Source organism: Podarcis liolepis, assembly GCF_965112155.1.
Source record: "Podarcis liolepis genome assembly, chromosome: Z".
Classification (NCBI taxonomy): domain Eukaryota; kingdom Metazoa; phylum Chordata; class Lepidosauria; order Squamata; family Lacertidae; genus Podarcis; species Podarcis liolepis.
This window is the reverse complement of record NC_139570.1, coordinates 44,865,876-44,884,989: the sequence shown is the minus strand read 5'-3', so window position 1 is coordinate 44,884,989 and position 19,114 is coordinate 44,865,876. Positions and strand designations below refer to the sequence as shown.

The 19,114-nt window shown below is 43.7% G+C and overlaps 1 protein-coding gene across 1 annotated transcript; it reads right to left on the bottom strand.

The window, feature by feature from the left end:
- Positions 1-9,986: 9,986 nt before the first annotated feature.
- TLR4 (toll like receptor 4) lies at positions 9,987-18,908 on the bottom strand. Its single transcript, XM_083486095.1, has 3 exons — positions 18,614-18,908; positions 17,034-17,200; positions 9,987-13,520 (listed from the first exon to the last, which is right to left on the bottom strand). Exons 1-3 carry the CDS (start codon positions 18,767-18,769, stop codon positions 11,303-11,305), a joined length of 2,541 nt encoding a protein of 846 aa, XP_083342221.1. The 5' UTR covers positions 18,770-18,908; the 3' UTR covers positions 9,987-11,302.
- Between the last annotated feature and the right edge of the window lie 206 nt (positions 18,909-19,114).

Sequence of the window (19,114 nt, the reverse complement as noted above, 5' to 3'; positions counted from 1 at the left end):
ATGCTCAAGGTGACTTTAACGTGATTGCCATAGCCCAATCTGACTGCTTCCAAATCAGCCTAAAGGTACAGTAATGGACTGCATGAGAATTAACGAAGAGATACTCAATCCAAAGGTCATTTTCATGACCCAGGCATGTTGCTTTCTGCCTACTTGGCAGATGCAGACTAGACAAAATGTCACATAAGAAGAACCCTGTTGAGTCAGCCCAGGTGCTCATCCAGTGCCCATCCAGTTCAACATTCTGTTCTCACACTGGCCTACAAGATGCCCCTGGAAAGCCCACAAGTGGGACCTGAGTGCAACATCACTCTCTCCCACTTGTGATTTCTAGCAATTGGTATTCAGAGGCACACTGCCTCCCACAGTTGAGGTAGAACATAGCCATTGATAGAGCATTACCCTCCATCCATGAATTGTGTAATCCTTTTTAAAAGCCACCCAAGTTGTTGGTCATCACTGCATCTTGTGGGAGTGCATTTTTACAAAATAATGTGGCTTGAGTAACCCCTGAAAACTATTAATCAAGCTTCATATCCTTCCTGGCAGATAATCCTTTTATGTTTCCATTTTAACTACTGAACCAGTCTCTTTCTTTGATTGTTTCACATTGTAGCATTTTAATAAATGACAAGTTTATAAATGTAGTGTGCTTTTTCTCCAGAAAGGATAGGCAGATTAATTAATAATTGGGCATCTGTTGGCTATTCTTTGCCAGAGTATCTGGTAGGGCTGAGCATGGTCACCAAATCCAATTTGAGGCCCAATCTAGCCCTTAAAAGCAGCCCCTATCCATCCTGAAATGATTCAGTGCAACCCAACCTGGATCCAGAGCCTGAACTCAATTGGCAGCTTGGCACAGCCTTTAATTAGGGTTTGTATGTCTAATTAAGCATGTGGGCAGGAGGTCGACATGTGAGCAACATCATGGGAGGAGTGTTTCCAGTTACCCCACCCTTTGCTCTTAGAAGCCTTATAAGAATCCCAGGAGAAGGACTGTGAGCAACATCATGGGAGAGGTGTTTCCAGTGGCAGAGCAAGCCGATCGGGTGCCTGGGGCAGTGGGTGTGCCCTGCGCCCAGGGGCGTGGCCAGCTGCCCACGGGGGCGGGGCCAGCCAGAGCAGGATGCTGTGTGGGGCCTCTGAGGAGTCTGCCTGCCTCCTCCCACTCAGCTGCCCTACAGCTGAGGGGGATGTGGCAGGCAGACTATTTGGGGCAGTGCAGAGCCTGTGGGCCCACTGCAGGCCCCGCGGTGAGTGCTGCCCAGCATTTGGTCACCCCCCCCCTCAGTGGTGACACCAGGAGCAGCTGCCCCCACAGCCCCCCTTTCCTCCACCCCTGGGTGTTTCTAGGACTATGGTGAAACTGTGAAGTTCCCTTGTAATTTTTGCTATTGGGTGCTGCATGTTTTAAAGTAATTTTATTATCTTTATAGTACAGTGGTACCTCAGGTTAAGAACTTACGTCCGTTCTTAACCTGAAACTGTTCTTAACCTGAGGTACCACTTTGGCTAATGGGGCCTCCCACTGCTGCTGCGCCGCCGTCGCGTGATTTCTGTTCGCATCCTGGAGCAAAGTTCTTAACCCAAGGTACTATTGCTGGGTTAGCGGAGTCTGTAACCTGAAGCCTCTGTAACCTGAAGTCTCTGTAACCTTAAGCATCTGTAACCCGAGGTACCACTGTATTGGAATGTGTGTTTTTGATATGTCATTATATTTGCTATTTGAAATGAATCCTTTGAGCATGATTTTTTTTGTGGTAAAGCAGCATATAAATAAAAAGAATGCATGAATGAAATGCATGCAGGCTGCCTGTGCATACCAAAATGTACATTTTAGAGGAAATTAGCACTAAAATGCTGAAAATTTTTCACTTTCTTTTTTAAAAAATTATTCAAATAACTGCAGAAATATGGAGAGTTGAATTTAAGACTGAAAACAATTAGAACCTGGACCCATTCTTACCTATTAAACTATTATTTGGTGTGGATGGGGTGGGAGTATTTCCTAAGGGTTTGGGATTATTTTACTTCTGCGAAGCATGGTGTTTCCTCTCTCTTGTGTGTGGATGGTAGTATTTGGGCTATGTAAGGATCAGAGAACTGGAGAATTGAGATTGCTACTATTAGCATAGACTCTGTGGATCTCTAGATACATATACATGTGGATAAAAATAACGACAAGCCTTACTGAAGGTTGAAGCCACCTTGAGTGCAATCTTGGCACAGCTAAAGAAGAAGCACAGAGGTTGCTCAACTCCCCTGCCAGCTTCACTTTACATCAAAACCTGCTTTCGATGCCACAGACTTATTAAAGATGGGGATTGTGGCGCTGAGTGTGTGTATTTACAAAAACTGGGTCAGCAACATAAGCTCTCCAGATTTTATTTTTTTATTTTTTTTAAACCCACCCTCAACTAAAAGCCTGCCAGTGTTAACATCACTCTTTGGAGGGGAGTTTTTTTATTTTTTAAATGCTGCCTTTCTTTTGACTGGTCTTCGGAATACTGAGTTTGGTGGCTTCTGTCCCAAGATAATTTACCCTGTAGGATCTGGGGACCAATTATATCATTGTATTTGTTATCCATACAGTGAGGAGGTTTTTTTCCTCTCTTTTGTAAGGTATCATGTCAGCAGATGAATGTGACAAATATATTTTTATCAGGCTGTCTGGGTGCTACCACAGCACCCAAAAGGAAAGAGGAGACCGGTACTAGAGTACCCCAGTATTCTGGAGTGCTTTCAGACCATTGCTGTGTTCAAGCACATTATAACAAATTCAGGTTGCACAATTAAAGTTTGTTTATAGCTCTTGTACAACACACTCACTTCCCCATCCAAAATTGGGTCACATCTACACCATACATTTAAAGCATGCTTAAAGCTTTCCTCCAAATATCCTAGGAGCTGCTCTGTTTGTCACAGAGTAACAATTCCCAGCACCCTTGTTAGTACAGCTCTCAGGATTCTTTGGTGGGAGCTGTGACCATAAGTTGTATAAGAGTGCTTTAAACTATGGTGTAGATGTGACCAGTGCTTTAAAAAAAATGTTTAGGGGTACTCTCATTTTGACTCAAGAAAGTTACCATTTTATAGTTCAAATTGGGAAAAATAAATACAGTAAATGGACAAAAGTACAGCCATACCTCGGGTTATAGACGCTTCAGATTGCGTGTTTTTTTTCAGGTTGCGGACCGCTGAAACCCGGAAGTACCAGAACGGGTTACTTCCGGGTTTCAGCGGTCATGCATGCGCAGAAGTGCCGAATCGCAACCCTGCAAATGTGCAGACGTGCAGATGCAGGTTGCAAATGCTGCAGGTTGCGAACGTGCATCCCGCATGGATCACGTTCGCAACCCAAGCGTCCACTGTACAAAGATTCAGAAAATGTTTAGGGGTATGCGTACCCCCAGAAAAAAAGCACTGGGTGTGACCTTAGACTTGTTTCAGTAAGGCATAGGATGGTGAAAAGCACTGGGAAGTGTAGCATAATGCTTGCTTGATGCAACAGCTTGTCCATACTTCCGCTTGTCCCATGCCTAGAAAGCACAGGTCCACTGGTTTTCTGTTTGTCCTGTGCACTCTAGGCATGGACTGCATTTGCCCCCCAGTTTTCCCCTGGAAAAGAGGACCTGTCGCTTACAGGTCATCGGGAAGTGACACTGGTGCCCCATTCCATCTGAAATGAGATGGCCAGGTGTGGTGGGCTGCCAGGCCTCACCAGCTCCTTTGCTGGTACCTGGCCCTTTAAGTAGACCCTGATCCAGGACACACCTGGAATACTGTGTCCAGTTCTGCGCACCACAATTTAAAAAGGATATTGACAAGCTGGATCGTGTGAAGAGCAGGGCAACAAATATGATCAAGGGTCTGGAAACCTTATGAGGAATGGCTACGGGAGTTGGGTATGTTTAGCCTGAAAAAGAGGAGACTGCGAGGAGATATGATAGCCATCTTCAAATATCTCAAGGGCTGTCCCAAGCAAAATGGAGCAAGCTTGTTTTCTCCTACTCTGGAGAGTAGGACTCGAACCAATGGCTTCAAGTTACAAGAAAGGAGGTTCTGACTAAACATCAGGAAGTAAGAAACATATGACAGTAAGAACTGTTCAAGAGTGGAATGGTCTCACTCGGGAGGTGGTAGACTCTCCTTCCTTGGAGGTTTTTAAGCAGAGGTTGGGTGGCCATTGGTCATGGATGCTGTAGTTGAAATTCTTGCATTGCAGGGGGTTGGACTAAATGGCCATTGGGGTCCCTTCCAACTCTCCAGGTCTATGATCCTATGAGTACTGAACCTAGGACTTTTCAGCCAAAGCTTGTACTGTACCATTGAGTTACAAGGCACAGTTTCTGACCCATCCCCACCCCCCATAGTCCAGGGGTGGGGAGCATGTGGCCTTCCAGATGTTTTTGGACTACAACTCCTGTCATCCCATTGGTCATGGTGTTGTCCAACAAGATCTAGAGGCTATTCCAGGACAACACAGCATTGAGACAAAACTGGTGTTAGCAGGGGTGAATATATTCAAACTGCCAGAATGGAGGTTAGATCAGGTCATGCTCCATGGGGCATCAGTGGCCAGATAGTATAATAATTTGCTATCCAGTTGCTCCTTAAAGCCAATCCTGTCCTTTACTGCCCCCATTTCAGGTTGACAAGGAAGGGGGAAATACACATTGGCCATTGTTCCATGAACTGAATATCCAGCTGCTAGAAAATCCACCTGCTTCTCTCCCATCCTAATTGGTACCCATCCCTTGTCCTCTGTCTAATATATTCAGCCATGAGTTTAGGGGATCTCTGAAGGCATAAGTTGTCAGCTAGTCAGAAGCAAGCATTGACAGGGGAATTATGTCTAATCTCCTACATTCAGGGCAGATCATTCCAAAGGGCTTAAAGAATATTTGAAATAAAGAAAGGAACCTTCTCTTTCATAACTGATGGAGAAAAACCATGGCTTGCTTCTCAGCAGCTGAAAAGGTTTACCCCTGCATAGCTAGCTAGCACAGCAAAGGCTATCTATATCTCTCCCACAACTACCTGCATCCTTTTCTCTGGGTCAATGAGTCCCAGCAAAACTTATTTTATCTACTATGTATTTTGGAAAATGGTTTGTCTGCATGTTCTCTGCAGCTTAATCCACCTCTTGATATATTGTCACCAAACTCAATACAAGGATTTCTTCATAGACAATTTGGGTGCCAGGTGCCATTTTGAATCAAGATGATGGACTAGAAGCATGGCTTTAGTGTGTGACTTTGCCCATTTTTGGAACAGGTTCAGCCATCTCTTGAGATATCACCACCAAACTTGACCTGAGGACTCACGAGGTGTTTGGGGGTAGGTGGGTTCTTAGGTTGATGTTTTGAATCAAGATGCCACACCAAAATGTGACTTTGGCATGACTTCACCCAATCCTTGGCGTGACAGGTCCAAATTAACAAATTACACTAACCATTTAAAAAATCAGATTTATTTTTGTTGTTTGTTTGTTTCTAAAAGTTCCCAGGACGTGCTAGGCCTTCCCTGCTAGTTTAGAATACTTACATATTGCTTTTCTTAGGGGGAAAAATGTTCATAAGTTTCATAGTAATCTTTTATTACAAAACAAATGTGATCAAGATCTCAACATGTAAAGGGCTGCTATTATTGTTAGTATTATTTAATTTTGTTTCCAGTCTTTCACCATAAAATCCCAAGAGGAGCAACAGCCCCTAGAAAAGAACCAATCTCCCTAGCTTTGTAGCTTCTCATTGGCAGAAGATTTTTGATTTGTGGAGCATTCAGCCATGCATGTGTTGTCAATTTGCTGCCAAGCCAGGTATGTGTTAATCTGCTAAAAGCCAAAACAACTTAACCCTAAAGTACTTTAAGGACTACCTGAACCCTTTTGTGCCACCTCAATCCCCGAGAGCCTTCGATGGGGCACTTAGAATCATAAAATGGTAGAGTTGGAAGGTACCCCAAAGGTCAGGTAGCCCAACCGCCTGCAGTGAAGGAACCACAGCCAAAGAACCCCAGACAAGTGGCCACCCAACCTCTCTTTAAAAACCTCCAATGAAGGAGAGCCTACCATGTTCTGAGGCAGTCCATTCCACTGTCAAACAGTTCTTACTGTCATAAATTTCTCCCTGTTGTTTAGCTGAGTGTTTACCAAAGTGGGTGATGCCACCCTCTGGAGGGCACTGGAACAGTCCAGGGGTACTGTAGTAGCCTTGGGTACAATTGTGGGGTGCTGAATAAAAATAAGGGGCCCTAGGCCACCTCCTTGCCCAGTTTTGAAAAACCATTTGCACATGTTACATCTGTTGTGTAATGGCACTTACTGATGTGTCTTGTTTACAACATCTTTCTTTACTGTGATGTAGGCCATAGGTACAAGTATAGAAACATAAAAGAGTGTAAATTTGTCACTGCATTGTTCTGTTTGTTTGCTTAAATAAGGCGGATTTCCAGGGGGCACTGAGTATTTTTTTTTCTGAAAAGGGGGTGGTAAGCAAAATAAGTTTGGTTACCGAAGGCTTTTCACCAAAGCCAGACTAAATGTCTTTCCTTCTGCAGTGTTGGATGGCAGGTTGAGAGGACATCGCTCGTGTGCTCAAGACATCGATTCCATAAAACATATTTTGTTGCATTGTGCAAAATATGAGCAAGCCAGGGCTGAACTGATACTACCCTTGCTGGTACCTTTCCCGGGAAAATCAGAGGTTCACTATGTCAGGTTCCTACTGGAAGACTGGACAAATGCTAGAACGTTAGCAGTTGCAAAGTTTTTATCAGTGGTTGCAAGAACAAATGAGCCCTATATTATAAACAAAATGCTTGTTTAACCTGGAGGTAGGCTGTATGAATTGTGCATTGATTTGTAATGATTTGTTGGGTCGCTGGACCGTAATAAAGATTGATTGATTGATTGATTGATTGATTGATAAGTTTGGGAGCCTCTGCTTTAGTTAGAATACCCTTTATCATCTTGGTCACCCCCATCTGTACATGTTCCCGTTTGTCAATATGCTTCTTAAACTGTGGTGCCCAGAACTGGACACAACACTCCATGTGGGGTCTGACAAGGGCAGAATAGCATGGAACTATTATTTCCTTTTATATGGACGCTAAACTTCTGTTGATGCAGCCTAGAACTGTAACTAGCCTATTTTGCTCCTGCATCACACTGTTTGCTCACATTAAGTTTGTCAACTACTTATTGTGGTTCCCAATATGGCAGAGGTTTGGTTGGCCTTTACTAGGAATTGAGCCTCTATAGTGGCAGGCCCTGCCCTGTGGATCTCCCTGCCAGTAGAGGTTCAGCAGGAATAAAAAGCAGCATTATTCCAGACAGGCCTTTGAGATGTGAATTTCTTTTTACAAACTTGTATTTATTGATGGTTGTTTTCTTTTTTTTCTTTTTTGATGTTTTATTGATTGTTTTATCTTACTGCAATTTTGTGTGCTGCATAACGTCTTGCTGTATTTTTATGAAATGGAGATCTATAACAAATGAAACAAACAAACATTCCCCTGTCCCTACCCCCAACCCTCCAGCTTGGTCTTCTGAATGTGCTGATCTGCCTTTCGTTGTGTATTCCAATACACAATATGGTCCCAAGCGACTCACTGTAGCCTGGTTCTGTATTCAGCAAACACTTACCCTATAAACAACACGTCCATCGTAAACTCTTATTATCATTCTCCCAGCTGCTCTCAGGCTTTCAGAACCCCATTATGATAATGATAATACAAAAAAAGGAAGAAGAATCTTAGGACAGTGTGATTTGAGGCAGAAGTATATTTACACTGTGAATTGTTTGTCAAGGACCCACAGAGAGAAGAAGGGGAGGGAGGGAGGGAGGGAGAGAAAGATGCCTGTGCAGTCATTTTCGGGAGCAAACTGATTCTCCCCTTTTGTTCCTTAATTTAAAGCTGTAGCTTCTGAAATCCAGGCTAATATTGACATTGTCCTAAGCTTTCTCTTCTTTCCTCAGTCATAAGGACCTTGAGCAATGTCCTTGTTTACTTCACTTTAAGCAGAAAAGAAGATCAGCCACTGGATCAGATCAAAGACCCATTTAGAACAGCAACATGTCCTCAGAGCACCCCAGCAGATGCTTCTTACTGGGAAGCCCACAAACAAACCATGGATGCCACAGCACTAAATACCAGATGATGAGGGCAGAGGTGTTGAGCTGGTTAATTCATTGTATTATTCCACTGCACACATTTTGATTAACTTGATTAGCAGATTAAAAGTAAAGGTACCCCTGCCCATACAGGCCAGTCGTGTCCGACTCTAGGGTTGTGCGCTCATCTCACTTAAGAGGCCGGGAGCCAGCGCTGTCCGCAGACACTTCCGGGTCATGTGGCCAGCGTGATGAAGCTGCTCTGGCGAGCCAGCACCAGCGCAGCACACGGAAACGCCATTTACCTTCCTGCTATAAAGCGGTACCTATTTATCTACTTGCACTTAGGGGTGCTTTCGAACTGCTAGGTAGGCAGGAGCTGGGACCGAAAGACGGGAACTCACCCCGCCGCGGGGATTCGAACCGCCAACCATACAATCGGCAAGTCCTAGGCACTGAGGTTTTACCCACAGCGCCACCCGCGTCCAGATTAGCAGATTAGAAGGTGAATAATAATAATAATAAATAATAATAATAATAATAATAATAGTACTTATTAAAGGGGGAAGGCTGTGGGTGGCAACAGTCATTTTGGAAGAAGAATTCTACATTTTAGAAGAGGCATTCTCCTTTTCTAATTGATTATGTTATTTATTTATTTATTTAACAAATTAATACAGTGCTGGATTATAATAAAACCTCAGAGTTGTTTACAAAAAGAATATCAGTTACAAGCATTATAAAATAACTATTTAAACATTCAAAACTATATAAAATCAACAATAAGTTAAAAAGCAGATCAAAACACAGTAAAACACTTCTTTTCAAAAACCTATTTGCTGTAATGAACAAATAAACACTGCCCTTGGGGAAAGTCATATATTTTTGTTTGTTGTTTATTTCCTGTACAATGTCTCAGGAAGCAACTCTATTTCCAGAAAGCACCTGAATAGGGAACCATTGGTTACCTCCCATGAAACAGGAGTGTGACAGCCATATTGTTGGTAGGGATGAGGACCACGTCTGCTCCAGGCCTATGGCTACATGCCCGTCACCAAAAAATAATAATCTTATTCCCTCTTCCTTTTACTAGGCATAGAAAGTATAGAACCTTGAATAAATAAAGGAGCCTGTCTTACTCTCTCTCTGCTTCCCATTTATTATTGTTAGCAATACAGTGGTGCCTCGCAAGACGAAATTAATTTGTTCCGCGAGTCTCTTCGTCTTGCGGTTTTTTCGTCTTGCGAAGCACGGCTATTAGCGGCTTAGCGGCTATTAACGGCTTAGCGGCTTAGAGGCTTTAAGAAAAAGGAAACAAACTCGCAAGAACTCGCAAGACGTTTCGTCTTGCGAAGCAAGCCCATAGGGAAATTCGTATTGCAGAACAACTCAAAAAACGGAAAACTCTTTCGTCTTGCGCGTTTTTCGTCTTGCGAGGCATTCGTCTTGCGAGGTACCACTGTACACAATTCAACTCATTTTTGTTTCATTTTCAGCAAGTCATGGATTTACCCAGAAGAGGGGAGCAGTTATGGGGTTTGGCCCATGAGGCAGGAACCAGGGCAGAGGAAAGGTCAGAGCCCTCAGAGATGGAGAAGGGCACACAGGTCATATCAGAGGTGGAGGAAGAGACTGTTCAGGTGAGGGATGGGCCAGTGGATGTAGCTTCTGAAATGCTATCCTTATGGCAGGGAAAGGGAACCTCTGGACCTCTGGACCTCCAGGTGCTGTTGCACTACAATTCCCATCATACTTGACCACTAGCCATGCTGGCTGGGGCTGATGGGAGGCAAAGTGAAGGTGAACACCATGTTCCTCTCCCCCCTCTTAAAGATTCCACACCACATACACAGATAATTTTCCCAAGGATAAAGGCTAAATTCTTTTATTAGGGTCATCCAACCAGAACATTCCCCTGTCCCCCACCCACTGACCCTGCACATCCTCCAGAATTTTACTGATCAGAATAGTGATAGTGACACCTTGGTAGCATCCCTATTACCATGCCAAGGTCCCTACCCTGCACCCTGAAATATCATTCTACACATTGCTGAAGGCTCTACTCTGCCTTGTGCATTGATATACTCAGCAATAGGCTGCATCCCATGAATTCATAAGCTGAAAGTGTGTTTGTTCATCAGAGTAAAGATATACTATGGAGGAGTGAGTGATAATATGGTATCAACAGTTCAAAAATATACCTCAGCAGCTGGGTGTGCAAAACATTAGCTTCCCACTAAAAGTTCATGTTCATGTTTTTATATCCATGCTAGAAACAGGGAGCCATTCCCTTCCACACACACACAAACTAGGGATTATGGGGAGGGTGCTGAGCCATGGAGGATAAGCAACAGCAGGAGGTAGTGCCCACTGGACTGGTGGGGCAGAAAGCATCTCTAGATAAACCAGAGCATATTACAGGCAGATGGCTCTGCCTGTCCTCCCCATCCTCCTCCTGCTGAGTTCTACAAGTGGGATAACACAGAGACTGAGGAGGAGGAAGCTGGCAGGGAGTGCTCCCCCCTGGACAGGTTGTAAACCAGAAAGCAGGCAGGTGGGGTCAAGTTGAGGGCTCACAGAGGTTGGTGGGGCCATGCTCCATTTGCCCAAATGGACTAGCCCCTACTGAAAACTTATAAACGACATCCCCAAAGGCAAAGAAATGGGGAGGGAAATAAACATAAATTCAACCGAGTCAAGGAATAGAGACTGCCCCCAGTAAAGAAGGACATTTGTAGTGCATCTCATTGCTTCCCAGATGGAAATTATTCAAGGTTCAATAAAGTAACCCTTCATAACATTTGTTCTCAAACATTGCCTTCACTTGGTGCAGGGAGGGCCCTACAATGGGGCAGAGTGAGGCATCTGCCTCAGTTGCCAGATGCTGAGGGGCAGAGAGTGGATGGAGCTGAGAGTGGCCTGCCTTGTACACTTTACGTTTTCCTTCTGCCCTCAACTGCAGTGGAAGTCACTGTCCTTTCACCAGTATTGGAGTACAATTCAACTACCTATCCATGCTTTCTGCATGTGCCTTGGTGGAGGGTACCATCTTGTCCTTTGCCTCAGCCAGCAAAGCGTCGGCCCTGACTTGGTGGCTGGCTCACAGCAACAGAAAAATTGAGATATGGCCCTAGCCTGCTAACATTAACCTACTAACATTAGCTTCAGTTCTTCCTTGTCCATGTTTAGCCATTAAGCAAGGCTGACCGCAGCTGTCTCAGGAATATATGCCGGTTCAACTCAGAGTCCCTCCACACCAAATAGGTGTTCCTCCGCAAGTAGCGGAACAGGCCCAACTTCCGCTGCAGAACTGCTTTGTCTGTCCCATCTAGGACAACCCAGATCATACTGGCTTTGCTGTCCAGCAGCTGCCAAGACTGAGCTACCTCAAGCTCAAAGTTACACCATCGGCTCTCCAGGAAGTGACTAGAGACAACAGTGATGACTTTCCGGCTGCTCTGGAAGCCTTGTTTGATAATGTTGGTGATGACAGGCACTCCAGGGATGAAATCGCGATAGAAGAAGCAGAGGCGGAAACTAGGCACTCCCATTTCTAGAGTTTCCTCCAACTCCCGTCTCACCCACTCCTGGTCTCTGCTGGAGTAAATGACAAAAGCATCGTAGACATTGTCCTCCTCAGCAGAGCGACGGCGTCCACCAAGCAACACTGCCAAATAATACAGGTGAAAATAGTACTTATAAACCAGAATCAAAGATAAGACTAGAACCACAGAAATGGTCATTGAGATAGCCACTGTGGCTGTACTGACACGGCAAGAAGCTAGGTCAAAATTCATCAGACGGGCATCTCTTAAGTGCTTGGGGCTGTGGCAGATCATGTTTTCAACTTGCCGGAGGAGGTTCCTGTTCTCTTTGGCCCACTGCAAGAAATGCAAGTTCTCACAGGAGCAGTCAAAAAGATTCTGAGAGAGGTCCAGATTCTTCAGGCTGCTGGGCAAATTCTGTAGATCCTTCTCTGTTAAAACAGACAACTGGTTGCTATGGAAATCCAGGATAGTGAGGGCTTGGAGGTGCACATAGGCCTCTGGATGGAGGCCCAGGAGCTTGTTATGACTGATGTTCAGTTCGCGGAGCTCATGGAGGCTGGCTAGGCTGTTAAGGGAGAGATATTGCAGCCGACAATTGGAAATGTCCAAGATTCGCAGACTGCTGAGGTTCTTTAAGGTGTTAAGCAACTTATTGTTTTCAAAGGTGTTGCCAGCCATTTTCAGCACTTGCAGACTTTTCAACCCACAAAATGTACATTCTGACTGAATATTTGTCTGGGTGTGTGAAATATCAAGGTAGATGAGATTTGGAAGGCACAGAAAAACAGGGACCTCTCCTGCTCCACTGAGTGTGGTATGTTGTAAATCCATCATTTCCAGTTTGGGGAGGCCATAGCACTCAGGCTCTAAACTGATTCTAACATTGAAGCTAAGATTCAAATACTTCAAATTTGGAACCCCTTTTCTGAGGCAGAGCCAGCAAAGGTCAGCAGTAAGCGCATTCTGACTGAGATCCAGGGTCTCGAGCTTCTGCAATCCCTGAAAGTCCTCCTCAAATTCAACAAGCTGTTTGGTTCGGGTGATGTGGAGTGATCTTAGCTCCTTCAAGGAAGACAATCTCACTGAAGGCACCTGTCTAAATCTGGAGTTCTTGAATTCAAGATGGTGTATGCTTGAGTTTTCTGGGAAATTTGACACGTCTTTTATGTAGGTATCTACCAGTCGTATAGTGGAGAAGTTGTTCAAGCAAAGAGAGAGGTCATCTGTATTAACAACATCACCATTAGTGCAGATGAGAGTTATCTCCTGCAAGCGCATGTGACATAGGGCATCCAAGATACCTTTACTGAAAGTCTGCAGCTTCTTAATGTTCCTATATTCTCCTAACACTAAACTGTTGGCATATAAGCCAGTCAGATTCTGAAGGCTGGCTTGCATAATGGTGCTACTCTCAAAGCAGCCTCTCAAAGATAGTTTCTGAAGGTGAAGTCCTGCAATGGCATTTACCTCAATATGTTTTATGTCATTCTTAGATAGCACAAGTGTGAGGTTCTGGCTTGACAGTGCATCCAAATCTCCTACCGAAATGGAAGATATCTTGTTTGCTTCGAGGTTCAAAAACTTTAGAAATAGTAGATGGGAGAAATATTCAGGAAGCTTCAATGAATCAATGTAGTTGTTTCCCAGATTCAGTTCTTGGAGAGATGTCAATTGTCCAATGGGCAGGGTGTCCAGGGAGTATAGTTCAGTTTGTACAGCTACTAGTCTTTTCAAGGATGTCAAATCATGAAAAGCTCTTGCACCCAGGAAATGGAGAGGATTGGCAGTCAGGATCAAGACAGAAAGGTTACAGAGACCAGCAAAGGCATTGTCTTCGATATTCTGGATGTTGCATCTATTGTTGGACAAAAAGGAGAGAATCTGAAAACAGGGGGCTGCTCATGGGCTCCATGCAGCCGTCAACCTCTTTAAGCTCATGGGCACATTTGGACTTTTTGGGAAATGTTGGGGCTGTCATTCCCTCTGGTTCCATCTCTTAACCTTCCACAAACAGAGAAAATGTGTATGTGTACATCCCCCCTTCACTATTCCAAAGTATCTGGGCAAAATTCAGATCCATCAGAATTAATCTGAACCTTGAAAAACTCATAGAGCTGAAAGAGCAACTGGGAAATTATGTCACTCTTCCAGATTCATTTCTTTGTGCTTTTCAAGGGAGATAAGGGTAATCCCTGTCACTACTCATGACCAAGGAGGCAATGATTGGAGGTGGGGGAGTAAAATATTCTGCATCAACAGAAGTATAATGTCCAGATCAGCTGACATCATAGTCACGCTCTATTCAGCCTTGGTCAGAACAAGCTGGAATACTGTGTACAGTTTTGGGTGCCACAATTTAAGAAGGATATTGATAAGCTGAAACGTCTGCAGAGGAGGGCAACCAAGATGGTCAAGGGTCTGGAAACCGAGCCTTATGAAGGAGAAGAGTGAGAGGAGATATGATAGCCATCTTCAAATATCTAAAGAGCTGTCCCAAGGAAGATGGAGCACAAAATGAGGATTGTCTGTACAAGCAGGCCACCATTTTATTGCACCATTTTATTTTATGTAGGGTTGGGCGGGACCCCCAGGATCATCTAGTGACTAGTCCAAACCCTTGCAATTCAGGAAAACTCCAAAGGGAACTCCTTTGGATCGCTGCCTTTTCCTCTGCAAGGCTATGCATGGGATTAGTCCAGAGGCTGCAGCTGCGGGGAAACCAACTGCCAACATTTAACACCTGGCTTGGGGGATTTGCACTGACTGCCATTTGGCTACTGGGCCAAGTTCAAGGTGTTGGTAGTAATGTATGATGCCTTATACAGCCCAGGACCAGGTCACTTGAGAGGTTGCCTTATCCCTTATCTGCCCAGCAGATCAGGACTGTCTGTGGGATAATGTAGCTTTCAAACTCAAAAAATCTCAGAAGCCCCCTCAAACAATAAGCTTTGTTGGTTGAAGCAGTGCTCATAATGATGTAGCATTATTCCAGATTCATTGTTGTGGTGGGGAGTGGGATTATTAGTAATAATAATACCCACCAATCTGGTTGGATTTTCCCAGCCACTCTGGGTGGCTTACAGCATATATTGAAACATAGCAAGCTGGTTCCCACTGGCCTGCGGGAGCATCCAATTTTCCCCTTCTATTATGCTCCTGAGATTGAAACACCTTTGAGGTGTGTCATTGTTCTCTTTGAGCTGATAGTTGAAAATTAGCCACGGATTGTAGTAGTAGCAAATACAGGATCTTGGAGGAGGTTGAATTCCTGTACCACCACCAGGATTATATACTTCCACACACACCAGAAATTAGTGGAATTTACCCTCACCACAAAGATAAGGCAAGCCCTTGTTTGTCCTGCTCACATACACCCCAACCAACTGTAAGAAGGAGCCCAGTCAGATAGGCAGGGTAGGTAAAGATAAAGGTACTCTTGACCGTTAGGTCCAGTTGCGGACGACTTTGGGGTTGCGTGCTTATCTCGCTCTGTAGGCCGAGGGACCTGGTGTACAGCTTCCGGGTCATGTGGCCAGCATGACTAAACTGCTTCTGGCAAAACCAGAGCAGAGCATGGAAACGCTGTTTACCTTCCCACCGGAGTGGTACCTATTTATCTACTTGCACTTTGACATGCTTTCGAACTGCTAGGTTGGCAGGATCAGGGAACAAGCAAGAATTCGTGACATCATGATTTCATGAAATCATGAATTCATGACATCATGAATTCATGGAAGCATGAATTCATGATTTCGCAAAATCATGAAATCATGAATTCATGAAATCATGAAATCATGAAATCATGAATTCATGAATTCATGATTTCGCGAAATTATGAATTCATGAAATCATGAAATCATGATGTCATGAATTCATGATTTCATGATTTCATGAATTTGAAATCATGAAATCATGAATTCATGAAATCATGATGTCATGAATTCATGATTTCATGAAATCATGACGTCATGAATTCATAGAAGCATGAATTCATGATTTCGTGAAATCATGACATCATGAATTCATGACGTCATGACTTCATGATTTCAAATTCATGATTTCATGATTTCAAATCACGTTTCATGATTTAGGATTCACGATGAATTCATGAAATCATGAATTCATTACGCCATGATTTCATGAATTCATGAATTCATGAAATCATGAATTCATGACACCATGATTTCATGAATTCATGAATTCATGAATTCATGTATTCATGTGTTCATGATTTCAAATTCACGATTTCATGAATTCATGATTTCATGAAATCATGAATTCATGAAATCATGAATTCAAGAAATCATGAATTTGAAATCATGAAATCATGAATTCATGATGTCCTGAATTCATGATTTCATGATTTCAAATTCATGAATTCATGATTTCATGATTTCATGAATTCACAATTTCGCGATGCCATGAATTCATGATTTCATGAATTCATGATTTCAAATTCATGATTTCATGAAATCATGAATTCATGATTTCGTGAATTTGAAATCATGAAATCATGAATTCATGAAATCATGAATTCATGAAATCATGGTGTCATGAATTCATGATTTCATGAATTCATCGTGAATCTTAAATCATGAATCGTGATTCGTAATTCATGATTCATAAATATCGTGAATCCTAAATCATGAATCGTGATTCGTAATTCATAATTCATAAATATTGTGAATCCTAAATCATGAATCGTGATTCGTAATTCATGATTCATAAATATGAGGAATCCTAAATCATAAGTATGATGAATTATGAATCGTGATTCGTAATTCATAATTCATAATTCATAAATATGAGGAATCCTAAATCATAAGTATAATGAATTGCAAATCATGAATCGTAATTCATAATTCATAAATATCATGAATCATAAATCGTGAATCATAAATCATGATTCATGATTCGTAATTCATAAATATTATAAATATCGTGTTTTTCCGGCCGAGGGCCATATTCCTTTCCCAGCAACCTTCAAGCGGTGGATTAAGTGGTGAATGCAGAAGTAGGGAGAGCAAAAGAATGTAAATTTTACCTTCTGCACAGTAGGCCTGTTTCTATACATTCACATGCCTCTTGCCTCCATCCAAGCAAGCAAGAAGCATTATCAAAGCTTAAGCACACATTGCAGCTATACAAAAAACTTCTGGAGGGTGGAAAGCAGAGTCATGGGAAGAGTCCCAAGAACCATACAGACATGCCTGGAGACCCCCATCCCAGTAGCTTTATGTAGCAGATGCTGTAATGTTTGCACCAACTGTTACATTTCCACCAGCTCTGCATCTGTTGTCGTTGGCTCTCAACATGACATGAAGCCAATTGGGCCAGTGGTCTCAGCAATAAAAATACACTACTTTACCTAGTGAGGTCCAGAAACTTTAGTGCGAATAGTGGTGAGAAATAATTTGAGGTCAGGATTCCCAGTGGGTTGAAGCTGAGATCCAGGCTCTGGGCGGAATCTGGAATATCCGGTGGAATAGCACTGAGGTTCAGCTCCATGCATTTGTAAGTGATACCTGGGATCACCTGAAACAAGAACAGGTCATTTTGATAAAACTGTGTTTATAAAGATGCTACAGAGAATGAGGAAGACATGCCTAATTGTTAGGAGTGACCAAGCAACAATCTGCACAACAGTGGTCAGTGGTACAAGACTTATTTACCTTCTGTCACAGCCATCACAATGACTTAACCAAGAGGGAGAGTGGGAAGGGCAAGGCAGTAAAGCACTGGGGCAGAAGGAGTGCTACAAACACATCATAGATTTAAACACATTTAAAGCACATGACTTCCCCTGGAAAATTCTGGGGAATATACTTTAGCCTTCACAGAGCTACAATTCCCACCACCCTTAACAAACTAGTGTTCTGCAAGGGAAGTCATGTGCTTCAGCATCAGGTGCGCTGAGCTGGGCCCCACATGGGGGAGCTCTCGTGTATGCATGATGTCACACACACAAGACAATGCCCCCAATCAGGCCACACCTGCCGGGGTGTGTGGGTGCCTGCCAGGATGCTCTGGTGACTGAGGCGGGTGTGTGTGGAGGGCATAAATCACCCGTCACCCCCACCCAGTGCTCACCCAAGGGTGACAGGGGATGGCATTCCCCTCAATATTGGGGGGGGGGTTCTGCCCCCTGCCTCAAAATATTGAGGGGGCTGAAGCCCCATACCCGGCACCCCAGCTTGGAATGTACTTTAAATGTCATATGCACAGCCTTGCTATTTCACTACAATCAGAATGAATCTGTGCTTTCTTTGGCCCCTTAGAATCCTCACTGATGGGCACCAGGAGAAACTGGGTACAAGAAGGCTTTAATATTTGCATAAACACACACACACCTGTTTCCGACCACTTTGGTTTACGAAAGAAAAAAACCCTAGCACTCAAGAGATTCAGAGATATCGGCAGGAGGAGAGAAAAGATTCCAGAGGAAGGCTCAGTGGCAAAATACCTGCTTTGCATTCATGGAATCATAGAAATACAGAGTTAGAAAGAACTCAAAGTGTCCTCTAGTCCAATCCCCAAGCAATGCAGAAAGTTCTAAATTCAATCCCTGGCATCTCCAGGTAGGACTGGGCAAGATTCCTCCCCTGAAATCCTGGAGACCTCCTGCCAGTCAATGTGGAAATTACCGAGCTAGATTTATCAGAGTGGTCTGAGTCAGTACAAGCCAGCTTCCTACAGCCCTATTTCACAGAGTCAAACCAGTACATTATGCCTTTGTGCGTGCACACCCCACGTCATGGTGCCTTGAGTATCTAAGTGCAGCTGTGTTGTTCCGACAGCTGAGGCTGAAAATCCTACAGGTGCTTATCTCTCTTCTAATCACAGTAAGAACACTAGGACAATTGACATTAAAAATCAGCTGCTTCACTCTGCCTAATGGCTGGCACTGTCCAGAGGAAACATCAGCTCATATTTCAAAAGCACACCTACCTCCAAGCAGGGGTTGAGGCTTCTGATTATCATCTGGGACTGGAAAAACACAGCCAAAGAGAATGTGATGATCAGTGAAGGGCAGAGGCAACCATTCCTGGGCATCTTCCAGTGGAAAGAAAGAAACACACAGTTTGAAGAGGGGAAAAACAACATTAACAAAAGGAGAGTTGCATCGCCACATGAGGCCTAGTAAGAGCCATGAAGGGTAGAGAGCTGCGTCTAGAGAGACGCACTGGAAGAAGGAAGTGAAATTGAAAACAGAACAGCTCGGTGGCTTTCTCTTAGGCAGGGTTCGTGTTGCTGGTAAATTAAGCTAGGAAGGTATGATGACCACAGAATGCCAAGAGGAAGTTGCGTTTTACCATGTGATTTCCCCTTAGCTGATTAGACAGTGGGTTAAGCTACACATTCTATGGAGTTCTGTCATTCTGTCCTCCACAGTTGTAGGCGGTGCTTCTGAATACCAGGAAAGGAGTGAGCGCTTGTGCTTGAATGCTG

Bases quoted from the DNA above. Each gene is read 5' to 3' on its own strand.
- TLR4 (XM_083486095.1), bottom strand. From the start codon at position 18,769: ATGTTGTTTTTCCCCTCTTCAAACTGTGTGTTTCTTTCTTTCCACTGG. The intron at 17,201-18,613 runs GTAGGTGTGCTT...TTCTTGTTTCAG, and splicing joins GCCTCAACCCCTGCTTGGAG to GTGATCCCAGGTATCACTTA. The intron at 13,521-17,033 runs GTAAAGTAGTGT...GTCCAACAATAG, and splicing joins AAGTTTCTGGACCTCACTAG to ATGCAACATCCAGAATATCG.